This window comes from Salmo trutta, chromosome 26, assembly GCF_901001165.1.
Source record: "Salmo trutta chromosome 26, fSalTru1.1, whole genome shotgun sequence".
Taxonomy (NCBI): domain Eukaryota; kingdom Metazoa; phylum Chordata; class Actinopteri; order Salmoniformes; family Salmonidae; genus Salmo; species Salmo trutta.
The window spans coordinates 3,130,143-3,154,680 of record NC_042982.1 but is presented as its reverse complement, the minus strand read 5'-3'; the positions used below and the strand labels follow the sequence as shown (position 1 = coordinate 3,154,680).

At 40.8% G+C, this 24,538-nt stretch overlaps 1 protein-coding gene across 1 annotated transcript in view; it reads left to right on the top strand.

The window, feature by feature from the left end:
* The window catches only part of LOC115162899 (ATP-binding cassette sub-family G member 1), a 32,192-nt gene extending 15,699 nt beyond the window's left edge, over positions 1–16,493 (top strand). Inside the window, exons 3-15 of the mRNA XM_029714402.1 lie at positions 1,858–1,975; positions 2,442–2,574; positions 3,753–3,803; positions 4,395–4,540; positions 8,684–8,807; positions 9,275–9,389; positions 9,685–9,830; positions 10,017–10,118; positions 10,550–10,718; positions 10,900–11,000; positions 11,667–11,825; positions 12,419–12,537; positions 15,084–16,493. Coding sequence (XP_029570262.1) covers positions 1,858–1,975; positions 2,442–2,574; positions 3,753–3,803; positions 4,395–4,540; positions 8,684–8,807; positions 9,275–9,389; positions 9,685–9,830; positions 10,017–10,118; positions 10,550–10,718; positions 10,900–11,000; positions 11,667–11,825; positions 12,419–12,537; positions 15,084–15,312 — 1,712 coding nt within the window. The 3' untranslated portion in view covers positions 15,313–16,493. The remainder of the gene's footprint in view (positions 1–1,857; positions 1,976–2,441; positions 2,575–3,752; positions 3,804–4,394; positions 4,541–8,683; positions 8,808–9,274; positions 9,390–9,684; positions 9,831–10,016; positions 10,119–10,549; positions 10,719–10,899; positions 11,001–11,666; positions 11,826–12,418; positions 12,538–15,083) is intronic.
* Positions 16,494–24,538: the final 8,045 nt, after the last annotated feature.

Genomic DNA, 24,538 nt, shown 5'->3' with positions numbered 1-24,538 from the left:
TGAGTGTCACGGCTGTGATAAGGAGCGGACCGAGATGCAGCGTTTTCGTTCCACATATTTATTATAACCGTGAAACGTGATGCAATACAAAAATACTTAAACTAATCAGAAAACAAACCGTGACGCAGAGAGGGAAAAAACACACTACTCAAAATATAATCACCCACAAACAATATGCAGAAACACCCCTACTAAATATGACCTCCAATTAGAGGCAACGAGGACCAGCTGACTCCAATTGAAGGTCAACCCAATCTACCATAGAAAATAACAACTTATATATGTCAGGACGTGACACTGAGGGACTTACATAAGCATTTTTTACAATTTCTGTCCAATACAATGCATATATGGACACCGACAACTATGACGGTCCATGTTGTCATGCTTTGGACTCAAATAATTGAATGGAATTGATTTTGTAAATACATGATGATTTGTTTACCTCCAACTCAGTTTTTTCTCCCTTTCAGACTAGGATAAATTGATGGAACTTGAATTTGTTTCTCACGTTTGTTCAGTTTTCTTGCTGTAACATGCTGACAATTGTCACAACTCATTCAATGTTAGCCTCCTGAGCTAAAGACTAGGCATTAGCTTTAGTCTCAGACAAAAGGTTACTCATCACATGAGTATAGTGTCACAAGGTTTGCATAACGTTTCACTTGTCTGTCGAAGGATGTAGTTACCATTTATAGTGGGATTCAACACCAACTAGACATATAACATACTGCAAGCTCAAAGATGTATTTTTTGTTTAGCAATTTATTTTTTCCTTCTTCTTCCCGATCCACATCCTAGTGCATTTATATCATCACTCAATGCTTCACCCCCCCCCCACCAAAAACAAATCCGTGAAATGAACAAGTTATGAACATGCTCTTCCTGAACCAGTCAATTACTGTCTGTGCATGGCTTACACACTGTGTCCTCACAAGGGAGAGGTTACTAAAGTGCATCCTCTCCTAGCAGGGAACTACGTGTCATTAAAAGAGGACAGAAAAGGTTGGAGGTATTTGTGTATCGCTCTGAAGGATTATACCAGAAAATCCAATTAAACTGGCAGCCACCGCAATCAACTGGATTAGTGTTCAGATGGCCGTGTCCATTAGATAAATAGCAGGTTACTATAGGCCATTTCATTGGCTTTCTGCATGCTTATGGCTAGGCAATTATTTCATTTCCATTTTATTTCCAGTGTTATCACATACGATAGATTAAGAGTGAGACAGTGAGACTCTCTAGTACTGAGACCTTGGACCCTGGGTTGCACGGCTTCTGTTCTAGCCCAGCTCTAACACACCGGATCCAAATCACCAAGGTCATGAATCGGGTGTGCTAGTTCTGGGCTAGAACAACAGTGTGTTCACCGTTTACACGAATGTGCTGTTCAAACAGAATAGATAAACGGCTCATTTTAAAATGTGAACGAATTCTACAATGTACAACAATAACTTTATTTTTAAAGCATATTTTATGAATGCAGCTCAAAGTGCTTCACAATAAGCACCCCAAAAAACAGTGTGTGTTGATTTGAATCACACCATGGGCATGTTTGGGTGGGAACCCGGCTAATACAAGCTTGTTCTGGGGTCTGAAAGGTGAGCATGAGGAGATTTTAAATGTAATAGACACCCAACCAGATGGGTGCATTCACTCAGAAAACACAATAAAATCCAAATATCCCCTTTTAACCCGAAACACAAAGAGGGTTTTATCCGAGGAGGAGAGAATGCATGGTTTGGACATTTAAGCAGGTTTAAGCAGATACTGTGTGAAGCTTAAAGCCTGAAGTGCCATTGTGAGGCTGATGGAGGGTTTTATATGGTTCTGCTTTCTTTTGTACCCGGCTCTTAGGTTACAAGACCCTGCTGAAAGGGATCTCTGGGAAATTCACCAGCGGCGGCCTGGTGGCCATCATGGGTCCCTCAGGAGCTGGGAAATCTACCCTGATGAATATTCTGGCCGGCTACAGGTGAGCCACAGGCCCGACACTTAACAACCAAGAGGTGTACAAGGAAACTGATAGACGATTAACTTCTACTAACAAGAATCACGCCACACCTACAGTTCTGGGCATTAAAAAGTTGTCATTACATAAAGCCTTGCTGCAGCTTGCTGTTACCTTGCTGTGACTCTCGCAGGGTGACGCCAAGCGCCAAGATAATTTGCAATCATTTAACAATGACCCAAGTCATGAAATACATTTTTGAGAATGATTACTATATGTATTTTTGTATATATTCCATTTGTATTGTATGTGTATGTTTTCATGCTTTAAACTGTTTTAAACTTTGGAAATATGTGTTGTTCATGTTTACATGAATGTCTTAGCTCTTTTCTATTGTTTCAATTGTTCATTTCTCTTTTAAACCCAGAAATAAATCAATTCTATCATATGGATCAAATGCGTAACCCAGGTATGGCTTTGCCCTCTGTAGAGAGACAGGGATGAAGGGGGAGATCTTGATCAATGGGCATCCTCGTGACCTGCGCTCTTTCAGGAAGGTCTCGTGCTACATCATGCAGGACGACATGCTTCTGCCTCACCTCACAGTACAGGAAGCCATGATGGTAATTAAAAAAAGTATATATTTAACCTTTATTTATCCAGGAAGTCCCATTGAGGTCAGAAGACCTCTTTTACAAAGGAGACCTGGCCAGAGGGCAGGTCAATAGATCAAACACATTGCAGTGCATACACAATGGAAATGATTGCTTCTGGAAGTAAACCATAGGTTAATTAAAAAAAATGTATTTCACCTTTATTTAACCAGGTAGGCCAGTTGAGAACAAGTTCTCATTTACAACTGCGACCTGGCCAAGATAAAGCAAAGCAGTGCGACACAAACAACAACACAGAGTTACACATGGGATAAACAATCGTACAGTCAATAACACAATAGAAAAATCTGTATACAGTGTGTGCAAATGAAGTAAGGAGGTAAGGCAATAAATAGGCCAATTGTGGCGAAGTAATTACAATTTAGCAATTTACACTGGGGTGATATATGTGCAGATGAGGATGTGCAAGTAGAAATACTGGTGTGCAAAAGAGCAGAAAAACATATGGGGATGAGTTGTTGCTGTGGGGGGTGCAGAGCTGTTGGCCGGGGTTGGAGTAGCCAGGTGGAAAGCATGGCCAGCCGCAGAGAAATGCTTATTGAAATTCTCAATTATCGTGGATTTATCAGTGGTGACAGTGTTTCCTAGTCTCAGTGCAGTGGGCAGCTGGGAGGAGGTACTCTTATTCTCCATGGACTTTACAGTGTCCCAAAACATTTTGGAATTAGTGCTGCAGGATGCAAATTTCTGTTTGAAAAAGCTAGCCTTTGTTTTCCTAACTGACTGTGTGCGTTGGTTCCTGACTTCCCTGAAAAGTTGCATATCGCAGGGACTATTCGAAGCTAGTGCAGTACGCCACAGGGTGTTTTTGTGCTGGTCAAGGGCAGTCAAGTCTGGAGTGGAGTTAAACTGGTGAAACGTTTATAAAGCTCCAAATACAATGTATTAGAGCAGTCAGAATTCATTATTCCACATGATGTCTGTTCTACATAATGCATTTATATGTGACATGGTGCCCTTCTAAACTGGGGCTTTCTTCACATTGATAAGATGCATATTCTTCTCTCTACATGGTTGCTTCTGAGACATGAAAGATTCTATGCACGTAGGTGTTGTTTCTCTTCTTTGGGACGCAGCCTTTGGGACACAGCCGTAGTGTGAACTAAATCTTACTCTCTCTCTGCTAGGTGTCTGCTAATCTGAAGCTCCAGGAAAAGGATGAGGGCAAGAGAGACATGGTGAGAGAGTTGCATGGGAACGGCTTCAGAATCTTCCCTCACCTTAATCTCCTACATGTTCCCTGACCCTCGAACTGGAAATTAGGACCAGTTACTATTTCAGCCCTGGAGTGTTGCCACTAGTGCAGTCAGTACTGGCTTTAAACAGGCTGGAATGGATGTAAAGTGATATCATGAGGGTGGCTGGGAAGGAGTGTGTGTAGATGTTGCTACTAACCACTGATGCAGGGTCAGATATGATTTCCTCCCCATTATGCTTAAAAGGATACTTCGGGATTTTGCTAATGAAGCCCTTTATCTACATCCCCAGAGGTAGATGAACTAGTGGATACTATTTGTATGTCTCTGTGTCCAGTATGAAGGAAGTTAGAGGTAGTTTCACTAGCCAATGCTAACTCGCGTTAGCACAATGACTAGCAGTCTATGGGTATCTGCTAGCATGCTAGTAGTTACCTATAGACTTCCAGTCATTGCGCTAACTTTAGTTAGCATTGACCCTAGATCTGTGATTAATGTAGACTTATACGTCACGTTGCCGAGAGGGAGGAATCTGGTTATAGGTGTTTGTAATCCACCTGTGTTTGTTTTTAGGTGAGGGAGATCCTGACGGCCCTGGGCCTGCTTGAGTGTGCGAAAACCCGAACGTCACATCTATCAGGGGGGCAGAGGAAAAGGCTGGCCATCGCCCTGGAGCTTGTCAACAACCCTCCCGTCATGTTTTTTGACGAACCCACCAGGTCAGAAGCTCCCATTGCACATCGTATAGAACACATGCATGTGTGTCAGTGGCAAGGAAAGTCCTGACGTGACAATGGATTATAACGTGCCACTGTCTAAGCACACTGTATAGTGTATAGTAACCTATCCTCGTTTGGAACAGAGGATGCAATTGAATATAATCTCTCCCAGTTGGCTTCTGGTTAGGAAAGACTTGAGTCTCACCAGGGGACACAAATGAGTCCCAAAGTCCTTAATGACCAAAAAAGCAGCCATTTGTCTCCCTTTGGTTTACATTTGTACCATCTGTAGGGATTAGCCTACTCCTGAAGCTCACACACACAATTTTGTCATTGCTCTACACAAAATATTCCATAATGTCAAAGTGAAAAGAAAATTCTACACTTTTTAAATTGATAAAAATTCAATACCAATTCAATAACAAAAAAAATGATTCTGACTACCCCTTCGTCTGTCCCGCATACATACAACATCTGTAAGGTCTGGCGCCGACAAAGATGGCTGCCTCGCTTCGCGTTCTCATATTCTTATTCATTCCTTTACACTTGTGTGTATAAGGTAGTTGTTGTGAAACTGTTAGATTACTTGTTAGATATTACTGCATGGTCGGAACTAGAAGCACAAGAATTTCACTACACTCGCATTAACATCTGCTAACCCTGTGTATGTGACCAATAACATTTGATTTGATTTGAGGTCCCTCAGTCAAGTATTGCATTTCAAGCACAGATTCATCTACAAAGACCAGGGAGCTTTTCGAAAGCCTCATAAAGAAGGGCTGTGATTGGTAGATGGGTGTAACGCTTGGACGTCGTGGGTGTGGAGTCAGGTGCAGAGGCAGAAAAATGTTTGGTACAATATATATATTTAATAAGTACCACAAAAGAGGAAAAAAATGCCCAAACACAACAGGGCGTAACAAATCCAAAGTCCAACACAAAACACAACACGAACACAGTGAAAACACGTAACAAGCCCGCACACAGAACAGGTGGAGAGGCGGGCTTAAATAATATCACTAATTAACTAACAGAACACAGGTGCAACTAATAAAGACATGACTAACAGAAAAACTAAAAGGGGATCGATGGCAGCTAGTAGGCCGGTGACGACGACCGCCGAGCGTCACCCGAACAGGGAGAGGAACTACCCTCGGCAGTAGTCGTGACAATGGGTAACAATAACAAATCAGACATTGAATATACTGTATCTTTAAGCATGGTCAAGTGAATAATTATGTTGTGGTTGGTGTTAAACCACCCAGACACATCATAGATGCAGTTATCCTTCTGAACTGAGCTGCAGGACAGGAAGGAAACTGCTTAGGGATGTCACCATGAGGCCGTTGGTGATTTTAAAACAGCTACAGAGTTCAATGGCTGTGATAGGAGAAAACTGAGGATGGATTGGCAGGTAGCCTAGTGGTTAGAGTGTTGGGCCAGTAACCGAACAGTTGCTAGCTCGAATCCCCGAGCTGATGAGGTAAACATCTGTTGTTCTGCCCCTGAACAAGGCACTTAACCCACTGTTCCTAGGCCGTCATTGTAAATAAGAACGTGTTCTTAACTGACTTGCCTAGTGAAATAAAGGTTAAATAAACAAAAAAATCAACAACATAGTACTGACTCCACAATAATGACATAAATGACAGAGTGAAAAGAAGAATACAAATATACAGATGTATGCAAAAAGGCACTAAAGTATTATTTCCAAGGAATACATTTTTGGCCTAAATGCAAAGCCTTATGTTTGGGGCCATCACAACACATCAGTGAGTAACTGCCTCCTTATTTTCCAGCATGGTGGTGGCTGCAACATGGTATGGGTACGCTTGACATTGGCAAAGACTGGGGGAGTTTCTCAGGAGGAAAATAAACTGGATGGAGCTAAGCACAGGCAAAATCCTAGAGGAAAACCTGCTTCAGTCTGCTTTACACCAGACACTGAGAGAGGATTTCACCTTTCAGCAGGACAATAACCTATTACACAAAGCAAAATCTACACTGGAGTTTCTTACCAGGAAGATGATGAATGTTCCTGAGTGGCCAAGTTACAGTTTTTACTTAAATATGCTTAAAACTCTATGGCAAGACATGAAAATTGCTGTCTAGCCATGATCCCCAACACATTGACAAAGCTTGAAGAATTTTGAAAAGAATAATGGGCAAATATTGCACAATACAGGTGTGTAAAGCTCTTGAGACTTACCCAAGAAGACTCATGTATTGACTCAGGGGGGTGAATCTAATCAAGGTATATTAGTTTCATTTTTAATAAATCTTAAAAAATGTATATATCTCTTCCACTTTGACATTACAGAGTATTTTGTGTAGATCGTTGATAAAAAAGAAAAGACAATTCACCCATTACAATCTAAGCCTTGTCTAAGCTGGGGGATGGGGGAAGGGTTCTACTAAACTATATGGAATTGTTTTAAGAAGGTCATACCAAGGATACTTTCGCTATTTCATTTGGAATTTTAAGACCCCTTGAGGTATGATGGAGGCCACTGTGTTCTTGGGGACCTACAATGCTACAGAATTATTTTGGTACCCTTCCCCAGATCTGTGCTTCGACACAATCCTGTCTCAGAACTCTATGGACAATTCCTTCAACCTCATGGCTTGGTTTTTGCTCTGACATGCACTATCAACTGTGGGATCTTATATAGACAGGTGTGTGCCTTTCCAAATCATGTCCAATCCATTGAATCAAGTTGTAGAAACATCTCAAGGATGATCAATGGAAACAGGATGCACCTGAGCTCAATTTCGAGTCTCATAACAAAGGGTCTGAATACTTATGTAAATGAGGTATTTCAATTTTTTTTATTTAATCCATTTTAGAATAAGGCTGTAACATAACAAAATGTGGAAAAAGTCAAGGGGTCGGAATACTTTCCGAATGCACTCTACTTCCAATACATGTTTTCAATGTCCTAGAGCAACAACCATCATGTGCGTGTTCGTGAGAGTCTCATCTTTCCACAGAGGCGTCATAATACATAAGATTTTGTGAGAAGACCGATTTTCGGGATGTCTCATGGTCTGACAAACACTGCTCTAGCTCTGTCACCTTTAACCGCAAGTGCGACATTGCGGTGGATTGAGACATATCGAATGCAGCAAAAAAAAGATAACTCTAGCTTAAACTGATGGATTTTTATCGACTCTAGGGGGTTGAATCCATTTTAATCTCACTTTGTAACACAATCAAATGTAAAGAAATCCAAAGGGGGTTGTAGATTTTCTATAGGCACTGTAAATATTCCAAGCGTCTGAAAGGGTATCTTCTAAAGTCAAACTGACAACATATGGGACTGAGATAGGGCAGATGGAAATTCCCTGACAAATACAATCAATAAACAGTAGAGTACTGTAGAGCTATCACATTTGCTAACCTTACCATAAACGTTCTCAAGTGCTCTTGTTATTTAAGGCTCAATGTCATTTTTAGGGTCCATTGTCCACTGTTATTAGAGATAGAGATGTGTCTGAAACAGGATTTGGGTTCATTTGAATTGCCAGCCAATTCATGTAGTAAACTGAAATTCCAATTCAATGTTTGAGAAAATATTTTATTTTCAATGACTTCTCAATAAATCAAAAAGAAGAAACTATTTATTTCAAAATGTTCAAATTCCTGCCTGAATTGACCGACTTCAATTTGAATTGACCCTGGTCTAAAACTGGAATGATGTCATAGTTTTTGAGAGCAGCAGCGTGTAGCATCTCTTAAGGGGATTTACTCCTGATGCCCAATTTTGTCTCTCAGTCACCTCTGACTGCTTAACTGTACTGTGATACACACTCAATCCAAAGAGTCTTCTCACCTGGTCAAAATCACTGACATGATTCATATCAGTGTCCAGTGATAGGCCATTAGATCAGATACAAGAACATGTGTGCAGAAGAAAACACATCATGTTAACTTCAGTAGCTAACGTTAGTGTTTGTTGCTTTGTCATATAGTGCAAGTTTAAGCAATGTGCTGGAGTCCTTCTACCAGTTCACATCACTAGTTTGCTTCTCCTCCGTACTGATGATCTAAGATGTTACTTTAGGTGTGCAAAAGCAAATCTATTCTTTGCTTTGACATTGTCCCCTATATGCGAACCCTGGCCGCTATACCCTGTTTTGCAGTGGCCTGGACAGTTCCTCCTGCTTCCAGGTGTTGTCTCTGCTGAAGGCCCTAGCCCAAGGTGGCCGCACCGTCATCTGCACCATCCACCAGCCCAGCGCCAAGCTCTTTGAGCTCTTCAACAAGGTCAGCCTCCAACCTTTGCCTTCTGTTAGCCTGAGTCCCAGATCTGTTTGAGTTGACTCACCAACTCCTACGTCATTGGCGTGACAGGATAAAGAGATCTGGGACTCAGGCTAGCCTAATGCATGGGAATCTATGAAAGGCACAATTATACCAAAGGATCACAGTTGGAAATTAGATATGTAGCTAGCTAGACATGTGGCACAATACTTATGCATGGTCCCCATACAAATAAACAAATCAACAGGCTAATGTAGTTGTATAACGAAGTGAAAACAAACTGTGTGTGCTTGGTATATACAGTACCTAGTGTGACTGACCTAAAAGAGAGGAACTACAGGGTCGTCTTTACTTGTTGCTTTGCCCCTAATGTCAATGATTCCAATGCTACTTTGATAACTAAATGAATGGTCTGCTAAATGAATGTACTGTATCCTGATTGCTTCGTGCCCCTGTGTTTCCCTCCCTAGCTGTATGTCCTTAGTCAGGGCCAGTGTATCTACAGAGGGAATGTACCTAACCTGGTCCCCTATCTTAGAGAGCTGGGGCTCAACTGCCCAACGTACCACAACCCTGCAGACTTTGGTGAGAAACTCTTACCAGTTTAATGAGAAACAAGTCAAATGTGTTGTCATCGTTGTTATAATAACCTTATTGACACATGTATTTCAGTGTATTCAGGAATCTGCCTTATTTTCTTAGAATAACTGTCCCAGGAAGTTATTTTAGTATACTTTGGTATAAAGCGTTCTAGAAACTATTCTTTCTATTAGTTCAACTGAAAATACATTTTCTCAGAATAGCTTTTACAGATGGTTCCTCATGCAATAATCCCTGGGCTTTCTGTGACATGCGTACCTCTCTCTCCATTTGATCCCAGTGATGGAGGTGGCGTCTGGGGAGTACGGAGATCAGACGGCTCGTCTGGTGAAGGCCGTGCAGGAGGGGAAATGTGAGCAGGTCTACAAGACAGACATGAACGATGGACCCCTCAACCCCTTCCTGTGGCACAAATCTTCTGAGGAGGTAAAGGAGGGATTAGTGTATTACTACAGCTCTCAATGGGTTGAAATGAAGAATCTCACAGAAGTTTTATTTTCAGAGTCAAAGCATTTCATTTCAATGTTTCAGGAAATTTATGTTGAGAAGTCTTAGCACTTCAGGTTGTTCAGTCTCTGTTTTTCTCTCTCTGTCGCTCTCCAATCCTTTCAGGACTCCTCTTCCAGTGAGGGCTGCCACAGTTTCTCAGCCAGTTGTCTGACTCAGTTCTGCATCCTGTTCAAAAGGACGTTTCAAAGCATTATTAGAGATACGGTAAGACAGACTGCCACCTACTGTTTCGTTTTTATACTGCAACAGCTTCCTTTTTAAAATAGCCAAATGTTATGTAATGAACCCAAAACACTTTAATAAGATTCAAAAGCATATGAAAAGGATAAGAGGAAAAAACTGAGTTCAACAAATTGGGATGAGAATGTCATAACACAAACAAAAAATAGATCTATTAATACCATACTTTGCATAACCATTCCATTTTCCCTCCTCCTCTCTGCCCTCCTTCCTCTTCCTCTCAAACAAATGTATTTTATAAAGCCAAATGTATTTTTACATCAGCAGTTGTCACAATGTGCTTTACATATACCCAGCATAAAACCCCAATGCAAGCAATGCAGATGCAGAAGCACAATGGATAGGAAAATATATAAACAAAAAATGTTTTCTCTTCTCCTGTTCTGGTCCTACAGGTGCTGACTCACCTAAGAATCTCCTCTCACATTGGAATTGGGATTCTGATTGGCCTGCTCTACCTGGGCATCGGCAACGACGCCAAGAAAGTGCTCAGCAACTCTGGCTTCCTCTTCTTCTCCATGCTCTTCCTCATGTTTGCTGCTCTAATGCCTACTGTTCTTACCTGTGAGAATTCTCTGCTCTTCTTACTGACAGGCATCTGCGTGCATTGATTTAGTGCATGAATTTACAACAGTCGTAAGCCATTGCATACAGTATGTTAGTAGTAGACTGTGCTGAGATTTACCTTGGCTCTGATTACCTAAATGAGATTACTACGGCGCTGTTTTCTCTGTCTCTAATGCAGTCCCTTTAGAGATGGGAGTTTTCCTAAGAGAGCACTTGAACTACTGGTACAGTCTGAAGGCTTACTATCTGGCCAAGACTATGGCAGACCTCCCCTTCCAGGTAATTACAAATATCACATAGAACTCTGGAGGGTCATTTTTAGTAGTTTTGTGTCCCAAAAAATGTGTAAGATCGTATTTCATCAAAATGTAAAAAACAAGAGAAAAAAACCAACAAAAACATTATGATTCTATTATTCACTGAAAAGAGCAAAGGTATTGATTGTAACTGAAGAAACCTGTTATGGGAGCTCAAAGTGGCTTTAGCATCAAAGTGGCTTTAGCATCAAAGCAATTCTGTCCGTCAGATTTGGACAAATCCCACAATAACATTACATAAGGAGGCTTTACGCGTCACCAGACATCGCCCTGTGCTCTAAATTAAAAGTGACAAAGGTTTACTGCATGTTTTCATTTATTGTATTGAATTTGTATTGTATTGCTTCTAATTTGGCTTTTTTCAACAATTCAAAATGATTATTTCAAAGCACAAATAGCTTGGCCTTCATTCTCCACATGAAGAAAAGTGTTTTAGTTTGATGTTTTATTGATACAGAATGTGTTTTCCATGGTGAGATATTGTTGGCTGAACATGTGGAACGTAAGGTGGCCGTATCACAATCTTAGATAACAACAGCCCTTCAGCAAGGCACTTAACCACCTACACGACCCGGGGTGCTGCACTGACACTATCCTTACAATCTGTCAATGTGTGATTGCTTCACAGATCGTGTTCCCAGTCGCCTACTGCAGCATCGTCTACTGGATGACGTCCCAGCCGTCTGACGCTGTGCGTTTCATACTTTTCTTGGCCCTGGGAGTCCTCACCTCTCTTGTGGCTCAGTCTCTGGGCCTGCTGATAGGAGCGGCTTCCACCTCGCTACAGGTACGTCCTCCATTCACTCAATACTAACACGCAATAATAACTGCTACACCTATTGTTTGCGGCTTAAGATTTGCAAATAAACTCTATTGTGACCATTCCGGCTGAGTATTGATATTATTAGCTAATTACGGCTGAGTATTGATATTATTAGCTAATTACGACTGAGTATTGATATTATTTGCTCATAAAAAAAAAATATTTTGTGCTTGGGGCTGGTCCAAGGGTAGTGCCGCCCCGTACCACATATGCCCCTAGAGGCAGCGATTCAATCCCCTGTTCCACCTTTCACTCTCTCTGCTGTATTCCTCTCTTCTGTCCCCCATCTAAATGTATAACTTGTATCTGTAAATACAACTTTTTAAAAATTAAACAAATATTTATACATATATTTTTAACTGTATTTCCTGGCACAATCACACCAACCACATTGTATTTACACGGTACCCACCTGTAGTATATGAATATAATTCTATGTTTCTCAGAGTGGTACCCAATTGTATTCTAAGCAGACAGTATAAACTGCAGTATGTATATGTAACATGGTTACAGTCAGTCACGTCCTGCCTCTGATGTTGCACTTGTCCATGTCTCAGGTTGCCACGTTTGTAGGTCCGGTGACTGCCATACCCGTACTGCTTTTCTCTGGCTTCTTCGTCAGTTTCGACACAATTCCGTGGTATCTTCAGTGGATGTCATACATTTCATATGTCAGGTAAATCGTTTTTCAGATACTTTTTCCTGAGCATGTGACCTGCCCCTAATACTGAGAAAGTGGCATGTATTCAGCACTTGAACAGTAGGGGAAAGTGGGGTATGTTGAGCCAAAGGGTTAATTGAGCCACCCCTTGTTTCTAGGAAACCATACACAAAATGAATCATGTGACCAAATATTTAAGAAGTGGTAATCATTTCATGAAGTCTGTGACAGAAGAAACCATATGAAAAAAGTGATAAGCAAGTTATGTCCAAAAAACAGATTTTCACAAAGTCAAATTAATTTGTGTTATAGATTTCATGATGCTTGTATCTAAACCAAAGTACATTGTTTTATACATCAGTTGAGGTCTCTAAGCTACAATATGAGGTCCTAAACCTAGCATGAAAGTGCATCCTTGTAACTGTGTGGGCTAATATAGTCAAAATGTCAGTTTAACGCATAATATGCATAGTGTGTCATGCATATGAATTCAAGAGTGCATTTTTATTGTTACAGAGCAGACATCATCATGCGCCGTGTATACAAATGTTAAACAAGCCGGGGTCTAGTCCCCATTGAGGTTCTTGACAGAGCAGCCAAGGAAGTGAGAAAAGTGAAGTCCGCTCAAGCAGCAGCAAGGGATGAAAAAAATAGACTTAATGACACTGAAGAGATACATTGAAAAGAAACCACAAAAAAACGGACATGCATCTGTGCGAAAGAGAAGCTATGATAAAGGAGCAGAGGCACACAAGGTCTTATCGGATGACATGGAGTCTGAGCTTGCTAAACATATCAAGAATCTTGTGAACCAGTTTCATGGGCTTAGTAGCCTTAGTAGCCTCAGACAACTTGCCTACAAATTGGCACATAGAAGCAACATCCCTTTCTCAGACAACTGGTCAAGAAATGGAAGGGAACAGAGAAATCCACTGTATATCTGAATGTAGGCAGACATTTAAGATATACAGTATACCACACCCCCATTCCATGATTTCAACTTTGACCTACCAGCACCCTCACCCATAGGACACCATCACCCACTTACCACAAGGCGGCTCAACTTACCCTGACCCTATGCACAACTTAAAAACGTTTTACCCCCTTTTCTCCCCAATTTTGTGATATCCAAATTGGTAGTTGTATTCTTGTCCCATCGCTGCAACTCCCATACGGACTCAGGAGAGGCAAGGTCGAGAGCCATGCGTTCTCCGAAACACGACCCCGCCAAGAGGCACTGCTTCTTGACATACTGCTCGCTTAACCCGAAAGCCAGTCGCCCCAATGTGTCAGAGGAAACACCGTACAGCTGGCGACCGGAGTCAGCTTGCATGCGCCCGGCCGCCACAAGGAGTCGCTAGAGCGCAATGGGACAAGGACATCCCAGCTGGCCAAACCCTAACCTAACGCGGACGGCACTGGGCCAATTGTGCGCTGCCTCATGGGTCTCCCGGTCGCAGATGGCTACAACACAGCCCGGGATCGAACCCGAATCAGTAGCTTGCATGCGATGCAGTGCCTTAGACCGCTGCGACACTCGGGAGGCCCACCCTATGCTTAACTTACCCCATACCAGGGGTAAGTTGTGCCAAGTGACCACCTTTTTTGGACAAGCTATGTTTTCAAAACTGTTATGTTTACATGAATTCTGATATTTCCAGGGATACACAACATCCTGAAATATATGTAGATATCTTTCTTAGAAAGAGTTATATATACACTGAACAAAAAATATAAACACGCAACATGCAACAATTTCAAAGATTTTACTGAGTTACAGTTCATATGAGGAAATCAGTCAATTAAAATGTATTCATTAGGTCCTAATCTCACGTGACTGTTGGTCACAGATACCTTTAAAAAAAAAAATGGGCCTCACAATGGGCCTCAGGATCACGTCACGGTATTTCTGTGCATTCAAATTTCCATTGTGTTTGTTGTCCGTAGCTTATGCCTGCCCATACAGTATCATAACCCCACTGCCACCATGGGGCACTCTGTTCACAACGTTGACATCAGCAAACCGCTCGGCCCACACAACGCCGTACACATGGTCTGCTGTTGTGAGGCCAGTTGGACATACTGTCAAATTCTCTAAAATGAAATTGGAGGCAGCTTATGGTACAGAAATGTATTTTAAATTATCTAGCAACAGCTCTGGTGGACATTTCCGCAGTCAGCATGCCAATTGCACGCTCCCTCAACTTGAGACATTTGTGGCATTGTTGTGTGACAAAACCGCACATTTTAGAGTGGTCTTTTATAGTCCCAGGCACAAAGTGCACCTGTGTAATGATCATGCTGTTTAAATCAGCTTCTTGATATGCCACACCATTCAGGTTGATGGATTATCTTAATACATTTGTGCACAACATTTTAGAGAAATTAGCTTTTTGTGCATAGGGAACATTTCTGGGATCTTTTATTTAAAGCTCATGAAACATGGGACCAACACTTTACATGTTGCATTTATATTTTTGTTCAGTGTATTTCCGTTGACTTACCCCACTACTCTTCATCCTCTTTAATAGCACCATAAAGCAGTTCCTATTATTTTGTAGGTATGGCTTTGAAGGTGTCATCCTCTCCATCTATGGCCTGGACCGGGAGGACCTCCACTGCAACAAGGATGAAACATGCCACTTCCAGAAGTCGGAGGCCATCTTGAAAGAGCTTGATGTGGAAGATGCCAAACTGTACCTTGACTTCATAGTGCTCGGCATGTTCTTTGTGAGCCTCCGCCTCCTCGCATACTTTGTGCTGCGCTACAAGATCAGTGCAGAGAGGTAGACTGGAGAGTGGGGGTAGGAAGAAGGCCCAGATCGCATGAACGCTGGAATACCGCTTCTGGAGACCTCCAGGCAGTGACCAGAAACACTCCATGCACACTAAACTCTTGGCCAAAGACTACAGAATATAGACACCAGTTGTGTGAGAGTGTGCATGCTGTATGAATCTACTTTGCTTAGACAAACAAAGATGGCAGAGAGGAGCTCAGTGCCTCAGCCCGTGGCTGATTCCCAATATTACAAGACCATTCTTGTTTAAAAACCAAAACGATTGGCTTTTTGAAGGCAAGGCTCCTGGCACAGTAGGAATCTAGATGTAATCGCCTTGTGCAGTATTTCTTTGTCCAAGAGAACCAACTAAGTAATGAAGGAATTTGTTGTTGATAGGCTCTTGTCTAGTCTGTAGTTTCCAGACTGGTTTGTATGACCACTATGTGAAACCAATTAAATGAAATAGCTTGGTGGAAGGACAATGAGAAGGCCACACTTAAACAGGAGCTGGTTTCCTCCAATGTGTGTTTATTATATAGGACTGCCAGTCAAATGGGGCTCTAATCCAGGACCCTCAGTAAATAAAGGGAAATGTACAATATTGCTTGTTGCTAATATGGGATAAAGCAATCACATACATACATTCTGAGCATGTGAGAGACTGTACAGTACCGGTATATAGTTTATCTGGGGGTGAGTATCCTGGAAGCAAACTTGGCATGTAAGCGCTCGACAACCCAGCCTCTCAGGCGCAAGTGAGTAACATCTGTGCTCGAACAAACTAATTCATCAAATGAAGCACGTTCTATGAGTTGCGTTGGTGTGCTTCCGGGTTTTTGAGAGAAACTAAGTGTCACGTTAGCACCCCAGGTCAGAGGTCTGTGGTTGGGATTATAGGGCTCGAGTCGTTGCAGGAAGATATGGGGGATTTTAATTCGGATGTGACTGTGGTAGCCTTAACATGACAGGCCAGAATCCTAATTTGAGATCTGAGGACGTAACGTGAACGCCACGTTAAGCATTACATTATCTCAATCATTACCAACACGGCTTAGTTTTGAATGACATGGAGGATAGTCACACAGTCAGTCATGTAAAAGAGAATTGAGAGTGAAGAGGATCTTTCACTAGTTAATCCTCTGTCACAAAATAAAATCATAACGAGACATTTTCACTGCAGGAATTACACAATACACACACACACATATATATATATATATATATATATATATATATATATATATATATATATATATATATATAAAAAGGGGATGTCCACTTACTGTTTTTCTGCTCCCAAACTTTTTATTAAGCTTTGTTGGTTAAGATTTATTTCAAAGCGGTCTCACTAGCCAAACCCTTTATTGTTAGGCTTGGCTACTTGGTGAATGCATTTGGCAGGAGAAAACAACTGCCTTCATTGAGAGGAAGGGAGGATTATGCACAGTTTTGAATCAAATGAAACCAAATGAGAAAACATATCCTCTCTTCTTCCATGAGTATAAGGGTCACAGCTGGATAGGTTGCGCTTCCGCTCACAAAATCCTTGCCATTAGTCTTAAATCTCCCGATATGTGCTGCATGAAATTGTCACTTTTGAGCTTGTTTTCAAGGGCACGCCTAAAATATTGACACAGCGCAAGCGAGCTGATATTACACTGATGCGTTGCTGAACCTGGCACATGGGGTGGAAAACGCTAAAGCGACAGTTTTTACATGCTGACTTTGTGCGTTTGGCACTTGTGCCGCCGTAGCTCCAGCCGAAAATAGAGCCCTGAGCTTCTTCTCTTTTGATAGGTTTGCTCCCTGTGAAAAGGAAATGATATGACCTCATGGCATCTTGTCAATATACATGGCTTTCATTTGTTTACCATAGTGAGAGGAACATGCACTGGCCACATATGTAAACTTCAAGAGTATTGGAATGAATATCAAAGTGAATGCATTAAAGGGATAGTTCACCCAAATTACAAAATTACATTGGTTTTCTTACCCTGTAAGTAGTCTATGGACAAGTTAAGACAGCAATCCATACTTTGGTTTTGTTTATCTGGCCACTGTCTCCAAATGCTAACTTTTTAGCATTCGTGTCATAATTACAATATGTCTTTAGGGGGAACTATCCCTTTAAGTTGTGAAATAGGAATTAAAACAATGTACAGGTTGCATAACATGACAGCAGAACTGCATGAAACAAATTAAACTGCTTAATCTCTTTAGTGGTTTACTTATATGGCCTGAAAAATATACTTTTATATTTTTTTAATTAAATATCAGACTATTTCATACTGCCTTTGACGACCTAAGATTATATTCTCATCATCTGTAAGGTTCTACAGACAACAGGGTTGGGGTCAACTTATTATTGAATTGGAATTTGAGTTAACTTCCCGAATTGACCGACTTCAATTCGAATTGACCGACTTCAATTCGAATTGACCCCAACCCTGACAGACAAACACTCCGCTGGACATAGTCATGGTTACAACAAACCATCCATATGCATTAAAGCATATGGAACCAGCTGCACATTGGAACTAATGCTGTTGATTCAATTGCACTTCAATATTGATTATCAAGCCATTATTCAATTCCATAATTACTTCACATCAAGAATCATGTACCTTTTCTGAAAAGTGTTGGCCTAGAAAGTATGATGAAGTTTTTTCAACTTTAAAACAATTTTACACACTTTACATAATGTGATACTGCAAATACCAATGCAAAACCTTTGTAAAACATGATAATATGCTCTTGTAGACTGGTATGTTTTTGTCATTACTTTATGTTGCAATATTTCACACACAGAGGTTGAAACTATAATAAAACACTGCAGAGGAAATGTTGCATGTTACATTATTTCAAAGCTATGTTTTAATGGTAGTGTTATGAACATGTTTTCAGTACATAGGATATTATTATTAAATATGTTAATTCGGCTTGCTGGGGATGAGGAGGCTTTAAAAGACAAACCTTACTGACGTTCTGATGTCATTGGAACAGCGTTTTATCAAGAATGTGGGGCACTACCAAATTATTTTTTGTACATTGGTTTGTTTTTCCGATTGTTTAGCTTTTCCTCCTTTGAATCCTCTTGATATCTACACAATACACTGAAGATACAGAACATTAAGAACACCTACCTAATATTGAGTTGCACCTCCTCCCTTTCTTCCTCAGAACAGCCTCAATTTGTCGGGCCATGGACCAGGTGTCGAAAGCGTCCCGCAGGGATGCTGACCCATGTTGACTCTAATGCTTCCCACAGTTGTCATGTTGTCTGGATGTCCTTTGGGTGGTGGAGCATTCTTGACACACTCAGGAAATTGTTCAGCTTTAAAAACAGTTCTTGACACAAACCAGTGTGCCTGGCACCTTCTACCATATCAAGTTCAAAGGCACTTAAGTATTTGGTCTTGCCCATTCACCCTCTGAATGGCACACATACACAATCCAAATCTCAAATGTATCAAAGCTTAAAAATCCTTCTTTAACCTGTCACCTCCCCTTCATCTACACTAATTTCACTGGATTTAACAAGTGACATCAATAAGGGATCATAGCTTTCACCTGGTCAGTCTGTGTCATGGAAAGAGCAGGTGTCCTTAATGTTTTGTATACTCAGTGTAGATTACCTCATGGTAAACTGCAGACCCTTTTATCTACCAAAATAACCTACATCCCGCTCCATAATGTTGTGTAGGTCGATTCTTGCATCAAACTAAAGCTGTATTTGAATAATGTTTTATTTTCAAGTGTTGAGATATTCAGTTTATAGCTCATATTTTCTGTAATGTGAAAACTGTTACGTACTGACATTGTAGATGAATGAAATGAATAAAGTTGCAATAATTTTCACATGGCCTGTCTTGAGTAGTCTATTTTTATCCCCACATAATTTTATTGGGTACTAGGGGTGGGTTATAGGTTTCGCACACTCAAACACAAACATGACTGATCAACATGCCAGACAAAAGACATCCAGGACAAACTTAACCTGATAGGCACACATTTCTCTGTTGATGACATCTAAACAATGATAAAGTAACCTTTCTCGTGGTTTTATTATTTTGAAGTTCATTGAATGACAACCATTTCAATTCATGACATTTTTTTGTCAGCAGCCTTTAAGCATGCTTGCACTTATCTTTCTCTGAGAACTTCAAATTCTCATTGATGTGAGCAGGCGGTTTCTCCAACAGGAAGATGATGTCTACCTACCGCGCTCATTAGTAGTAATTCAAAGGGTAAACAATCCAAAGACAGTATTTTTACATTTCTGAACAATATCTCCGTTTTTTATGCCCCATGGGATCCTTGTTATTCATCAGTAAATATAATCCAGCCACTGTCTAAACAGGGCACTTCCTCTTTTGGCAAGAGGAAGAGAACTATAACAGAAAAGTACATTTCAAACATATGATTGCTTGTAGATTGAGTACACTTTGTTTGGGATCTTTTGATAGGTGATTGTATGGTTTTAAAGTAGCATGGTATAGATAACAGTACACATGATAAAGTCTATATGGCAGGGAATAGAAAACAAAGGTTGTTGGTGTTGATGAACATTTGAATGTTGCAGTAGTAGGACCTACAGTAGAAGGAAATGTTTTCTGTCTGGTGCTTTAGAGTTTGAGCAAGAGAGAGAGAGAGAGAAGAACTCTGGGTTTTCAGTGAATTTATGTAAATCACGAGGCTCATTTGAATTTCCTGCAGCACAGGAATATTCGCTGCGACAACAGAGTGATCAAATTAGGATAGGATCTGTACTTGATCCCACTTTGTACAATCATCAAACTCAAGGATCGCTCAGTGATGTGTAGGACACCCATTGATGTACCACAACATATCACCAGATTATCAAACTAATGAGTTTGCCCACAATACGGACCCCAAACTGGCCACCAGACGCAACCATTTTTCTATGTAGTTTGGCTTCGTGGAGTTTGCAATTTAAACCAAAGCATCAAACATCTGCTCAGCAACGCAGATGCTCGCGAGCAGTGTGGTTAAAATGACTTATTAACATATACTGGTTAAATTATTTTGCAATGCTATCACAACCAACGTTGCCGGTTTGGGGTCCGTGTAAGATATCATGTGAACCAAAAGGCATGTAAACTATGATTTCTGTATGCTCTTGATAGCTGTTATAGTTGCTCTTCCAGGTGAAGTACAGTTGGACTATGTGTGCCCATGCTCCCTTATCAGAGCTCCTTAGCCTGTTGTATGAATTACTCATTATTTTTGTCAATGTAGAAACTGTCAACCATACATGCAGCACTTTATTACATGGAACCCTCCTAGTCAGTATATGAAGTGTAGTGTACATTTCATTTCAAGTTACTATATCCAAGAGTGAGATTAAAATTTCTCTTGGAGTCCAAGATATATGGAGGACAAAACCTGCCATAATTAGAAATAAATTCATAAATAAATGCACACATCAATAGATAAATACATGAATGAATAAACGCACATGTAAATATGTACATAAAAAAATACACACATAACTTTATTTAATTTTACAATTTTTTTTCTTCATTTATTTATTTCTGTATTCTTCCTCCAATATGATAATGAGGGGGTGTCAAGCAAACGTATGTAGGTGGTATCTAACACAAAAGTGGTTAATCAATGCAGCAGTGCGTTGCTCGATTGCATGTGCCGAGGGTGCGTTCAGTGCGACATAAGTGTTCAAGTGTTTCACATTAGCACCTCCCAAACAATAATGTATCAATATCATATATGTCACTTTTTTATTCAACATTGGAAATTGGAGATAAAATTGATTATGTGCTGCTGTGCTGCACACGCACCATAAAAACACACAAAAATATAAAATAGAACATTACAATAAGGCACCGGACTACAGCTGTATAGTTTTGAACCTTAAAGAAGAAGGAGTCGACCGGGATTGGTGAGAAGAATGTCGAGTTGGCCAGAAGCATGGTAAGCTAACATTACTGAGGGAGTGTCACACTAGCTAGCTTGGCTACATCTGATGAAGTTGAGTTGGCTAGCTAGCTGGCTGCATTTTACAGACAGAATCTGTTTTACACAGAATCTGTCAGATGTAAAGCAAGTAGGATCGTGGCATGTGTCAGAAGCAATGCATGTTAACGAGCTAAGTTAGTTAGAGCACATTAGCTAGCTAGCTAGCTAATGTAGCTAACAGATGTAACTTGAAGGTGTAGCTTACTTTCTGAATTAAGCAATAGAGTGGATATCTAATTAATAGGGTTCTCATTTAGCTAGCTAGCTACCTAGGCTAATTTTAAACTTCATACATATTTGAAGCAGTTTGGCTGCAAAATTGGTCTCAGCAATCACAGGCATCTAAGCTAGCAACGAACTACAGTCAAATAAGGAGGGGCATGATTTTGCCATGATGGAATAAGTCACATATGTAAAGCTAGCCAAATATGGATTAGCCACAATAGTGGAACGTGCTGTTCGCTTTAGCAGTTGTTAGTGAGATGAGACGTGGTGCAATAATATAAATAATAGCTTAGCTATAAATTCACATTTATGCCATGTAATTTGTTGTAGCCGATATCACAAAATGGCATGCAAACTTTTAATCAACTCTTTTTGTCATTCACAGACATGAATGTGAAGTAGGCAAACTGATACAAGAATCCTAAATACAGGTACTATTTTATTTTGTTTTTATTACAGGCACCTTTTTATTTAGTTAATCCATAATACAAGGCTAGACATTTCTCTGCATCCAGTTTGAGGCCTGCTTCTGACAGGAACGTGGAGCGCTCTGTGTCAGTAAGTCATGCTATTATTGTTTTCCTTTTCATTGCATGATACTATATGAAGAGCTAATACTCCACTCATAACCCCTATGCACCATACAGCTGTCTACTCCTTAGTAACTCTCTGTCAGAGAGGTTGGGATTAGAGGGTTAGGCAGGAGGCTCTGGGCCAGTGGCAGGTCAGGGGTAAGGGCTCTCTCTCTTTCTAGCACACTCGCTACTTTTTGTCACAACGCGGCTCGTGGGAAGTGACAAAGAGCCCTTATAGGACCAGGGCACAAATAATAATATAATAATAATTTTGCTCTTTATTTAGCCATCTTACATATAAAACCTTATTTGTTCATCAAAAATTGTGAATAACTCACCACAGGTTAATGAGAAGGGTGTGCTTGAATGGCTGCACATAACTCTATAATGTTGGGTTATATTGGAGAGAGTCTCAGTCTTAAATCCTTTTCCACACACAGTCTGTGCCTGTATTTAGTTTTCATGCTAGTGAGGGCCGAGAATCCACTCTCACATTGGTACGTGGTTGCAAAGGGCATCAGTGTCTTAACAGGGCGATTTGCCAAGGCAAGAAACTCAGCGCAGCCGTATCCAGAAATCTGGCAGTGGCTTCTGATTAAATTACATTTTCACAAATCCGCTTGTTGCAATTTCGATGAGGCTCTCTTGTTCAGATATCGGTAAATGGACTGGAGGCAGGGCATGAAAGGGATAACAAACCCAGTTGTTTATGTCATCCGTTTCGGGAAAGTACCTGCGTAATTGCGCACCCATCTCACTCAGGTGCTTCGCTTTATCACATTTGACATTGTCCGTAAGCTTGAGTTCATTTGTACACAAAAAATCATACAGTGATGGAAAGACCTATGTGTTGTCCTTGTTAAAGCAGACAGAAAAGAGCTCCAACTTCTTAATCATAGCCTCAATTTTGTCCCGCACATTGAATATAGTTGTGGAGAGTCCCTGTAAATCAAATCAAATTTATTTGTCACATACACATGGTTAGCAGATGTTAATGCAAGTGTAGTGAAATGCTTGTGCTTCTACATTTAAGTCATTTAGCAGATGCTCTTATCCAGAGCAACTTACAGTAGTGAATGCATACATTTCATACATTTTTTATTTATTTATTTTTCGTACTGGCCCCCCGTGGGAATCGAACCCATAACCCTGGCTTTGCAAACACCATGCTCTACCAACTGAGCCACATGCAGTAAGTTCTGACCATGCAGTAATATCTAACAAGTAATCTACCAATTCCACAACAACTACCTTGTACACACAAGTGTAAAGGAATGAATACGAATATGTACATAAAAATATATAAATGAGTGATGGCCGAACGGCGTAGGCAAGATGTAATAGATGGTATGGAGTACAGTATAAACATATGAGATGAGTATTGTAGGGTATGAAAACATATAAAGTGGCATTGTTTAAGGTGGCTAGTGATACATTACATCAGGATGGCATAGAGTACAGTATGTACATATGAGATGAGTAATGTAGGTTATGAAAACATTATATAAAGTGGCATTGTTTAAAGTGGCTAGTGATACATCTAATACATCAAGATGGAAAGATGCAGTAGATGGTATAGCGTACAGTATATACATATGAGATGAATAATGTAGGTTATGTAAACATTATCTAATATAAATAATATAAAGTGGCAAGTGATAAATTGATTACATCAATTTTCCCATTATTAAAGTGGCTTGAGTTGAGTCAGTATGTTGGCAGCAGCCACTCAATGTTAGTGATGGCTGTTTAACAGTCTGATGGCCTTGAGATAGAAGCTGTTTTTCAGTCTCTCTGTCCCAGCTTTGATGCACCTGTACTGACCTCGCCTTCTGGATGTTAACGGGGTGAACAGGCAGTGGCTCGGGTGGTTGCTGTCCTTGATGATCTTTTTGGCCTTCCTGTGACATCGGGTGGTGTAGGTGTCCTGGAGGGCAGGTAGTTTGCACACGGTGATGCGTTGTGCAGACCTCACTACCCTCTGGAAAGCCTTCCGGTTATGGGCGGAGCAGCTGCCGTACCAGGCGGTGATACAGCCCGACAGGATGCTCTCGATTGTGCATCTGTAAAAGCTTGTGAGTGTTTTTGGTGACAAGCCGAATTTCTTCAGCCTCCTGAGGTTGAAGAGGCGCTGCTGCGCCTTCTTCACCACGCTGTCTGTGTGAGTGGACCATTTCAGTTTGTCCGTGATGTGTACGCCGAGGAACTTAAAACTCTCCACCCTCTCCACTATTGTCCCATCAATGTAGATCGGGGGCTGCTCCCTCTGCTGTTTCCTGAAGTCCACGATAATCTCTTTTGTTTTGTTGACATTGAGTGCGAGGTTATTTTCCTAACACCACACTCCGAGGGCCCTCACCTCCTCATCGTTGTTGGTAATCAAGCCTACCACTGTAGTGTCGTCTGCAAACTTGATGATTGAGTTGGATGCGTGCATGG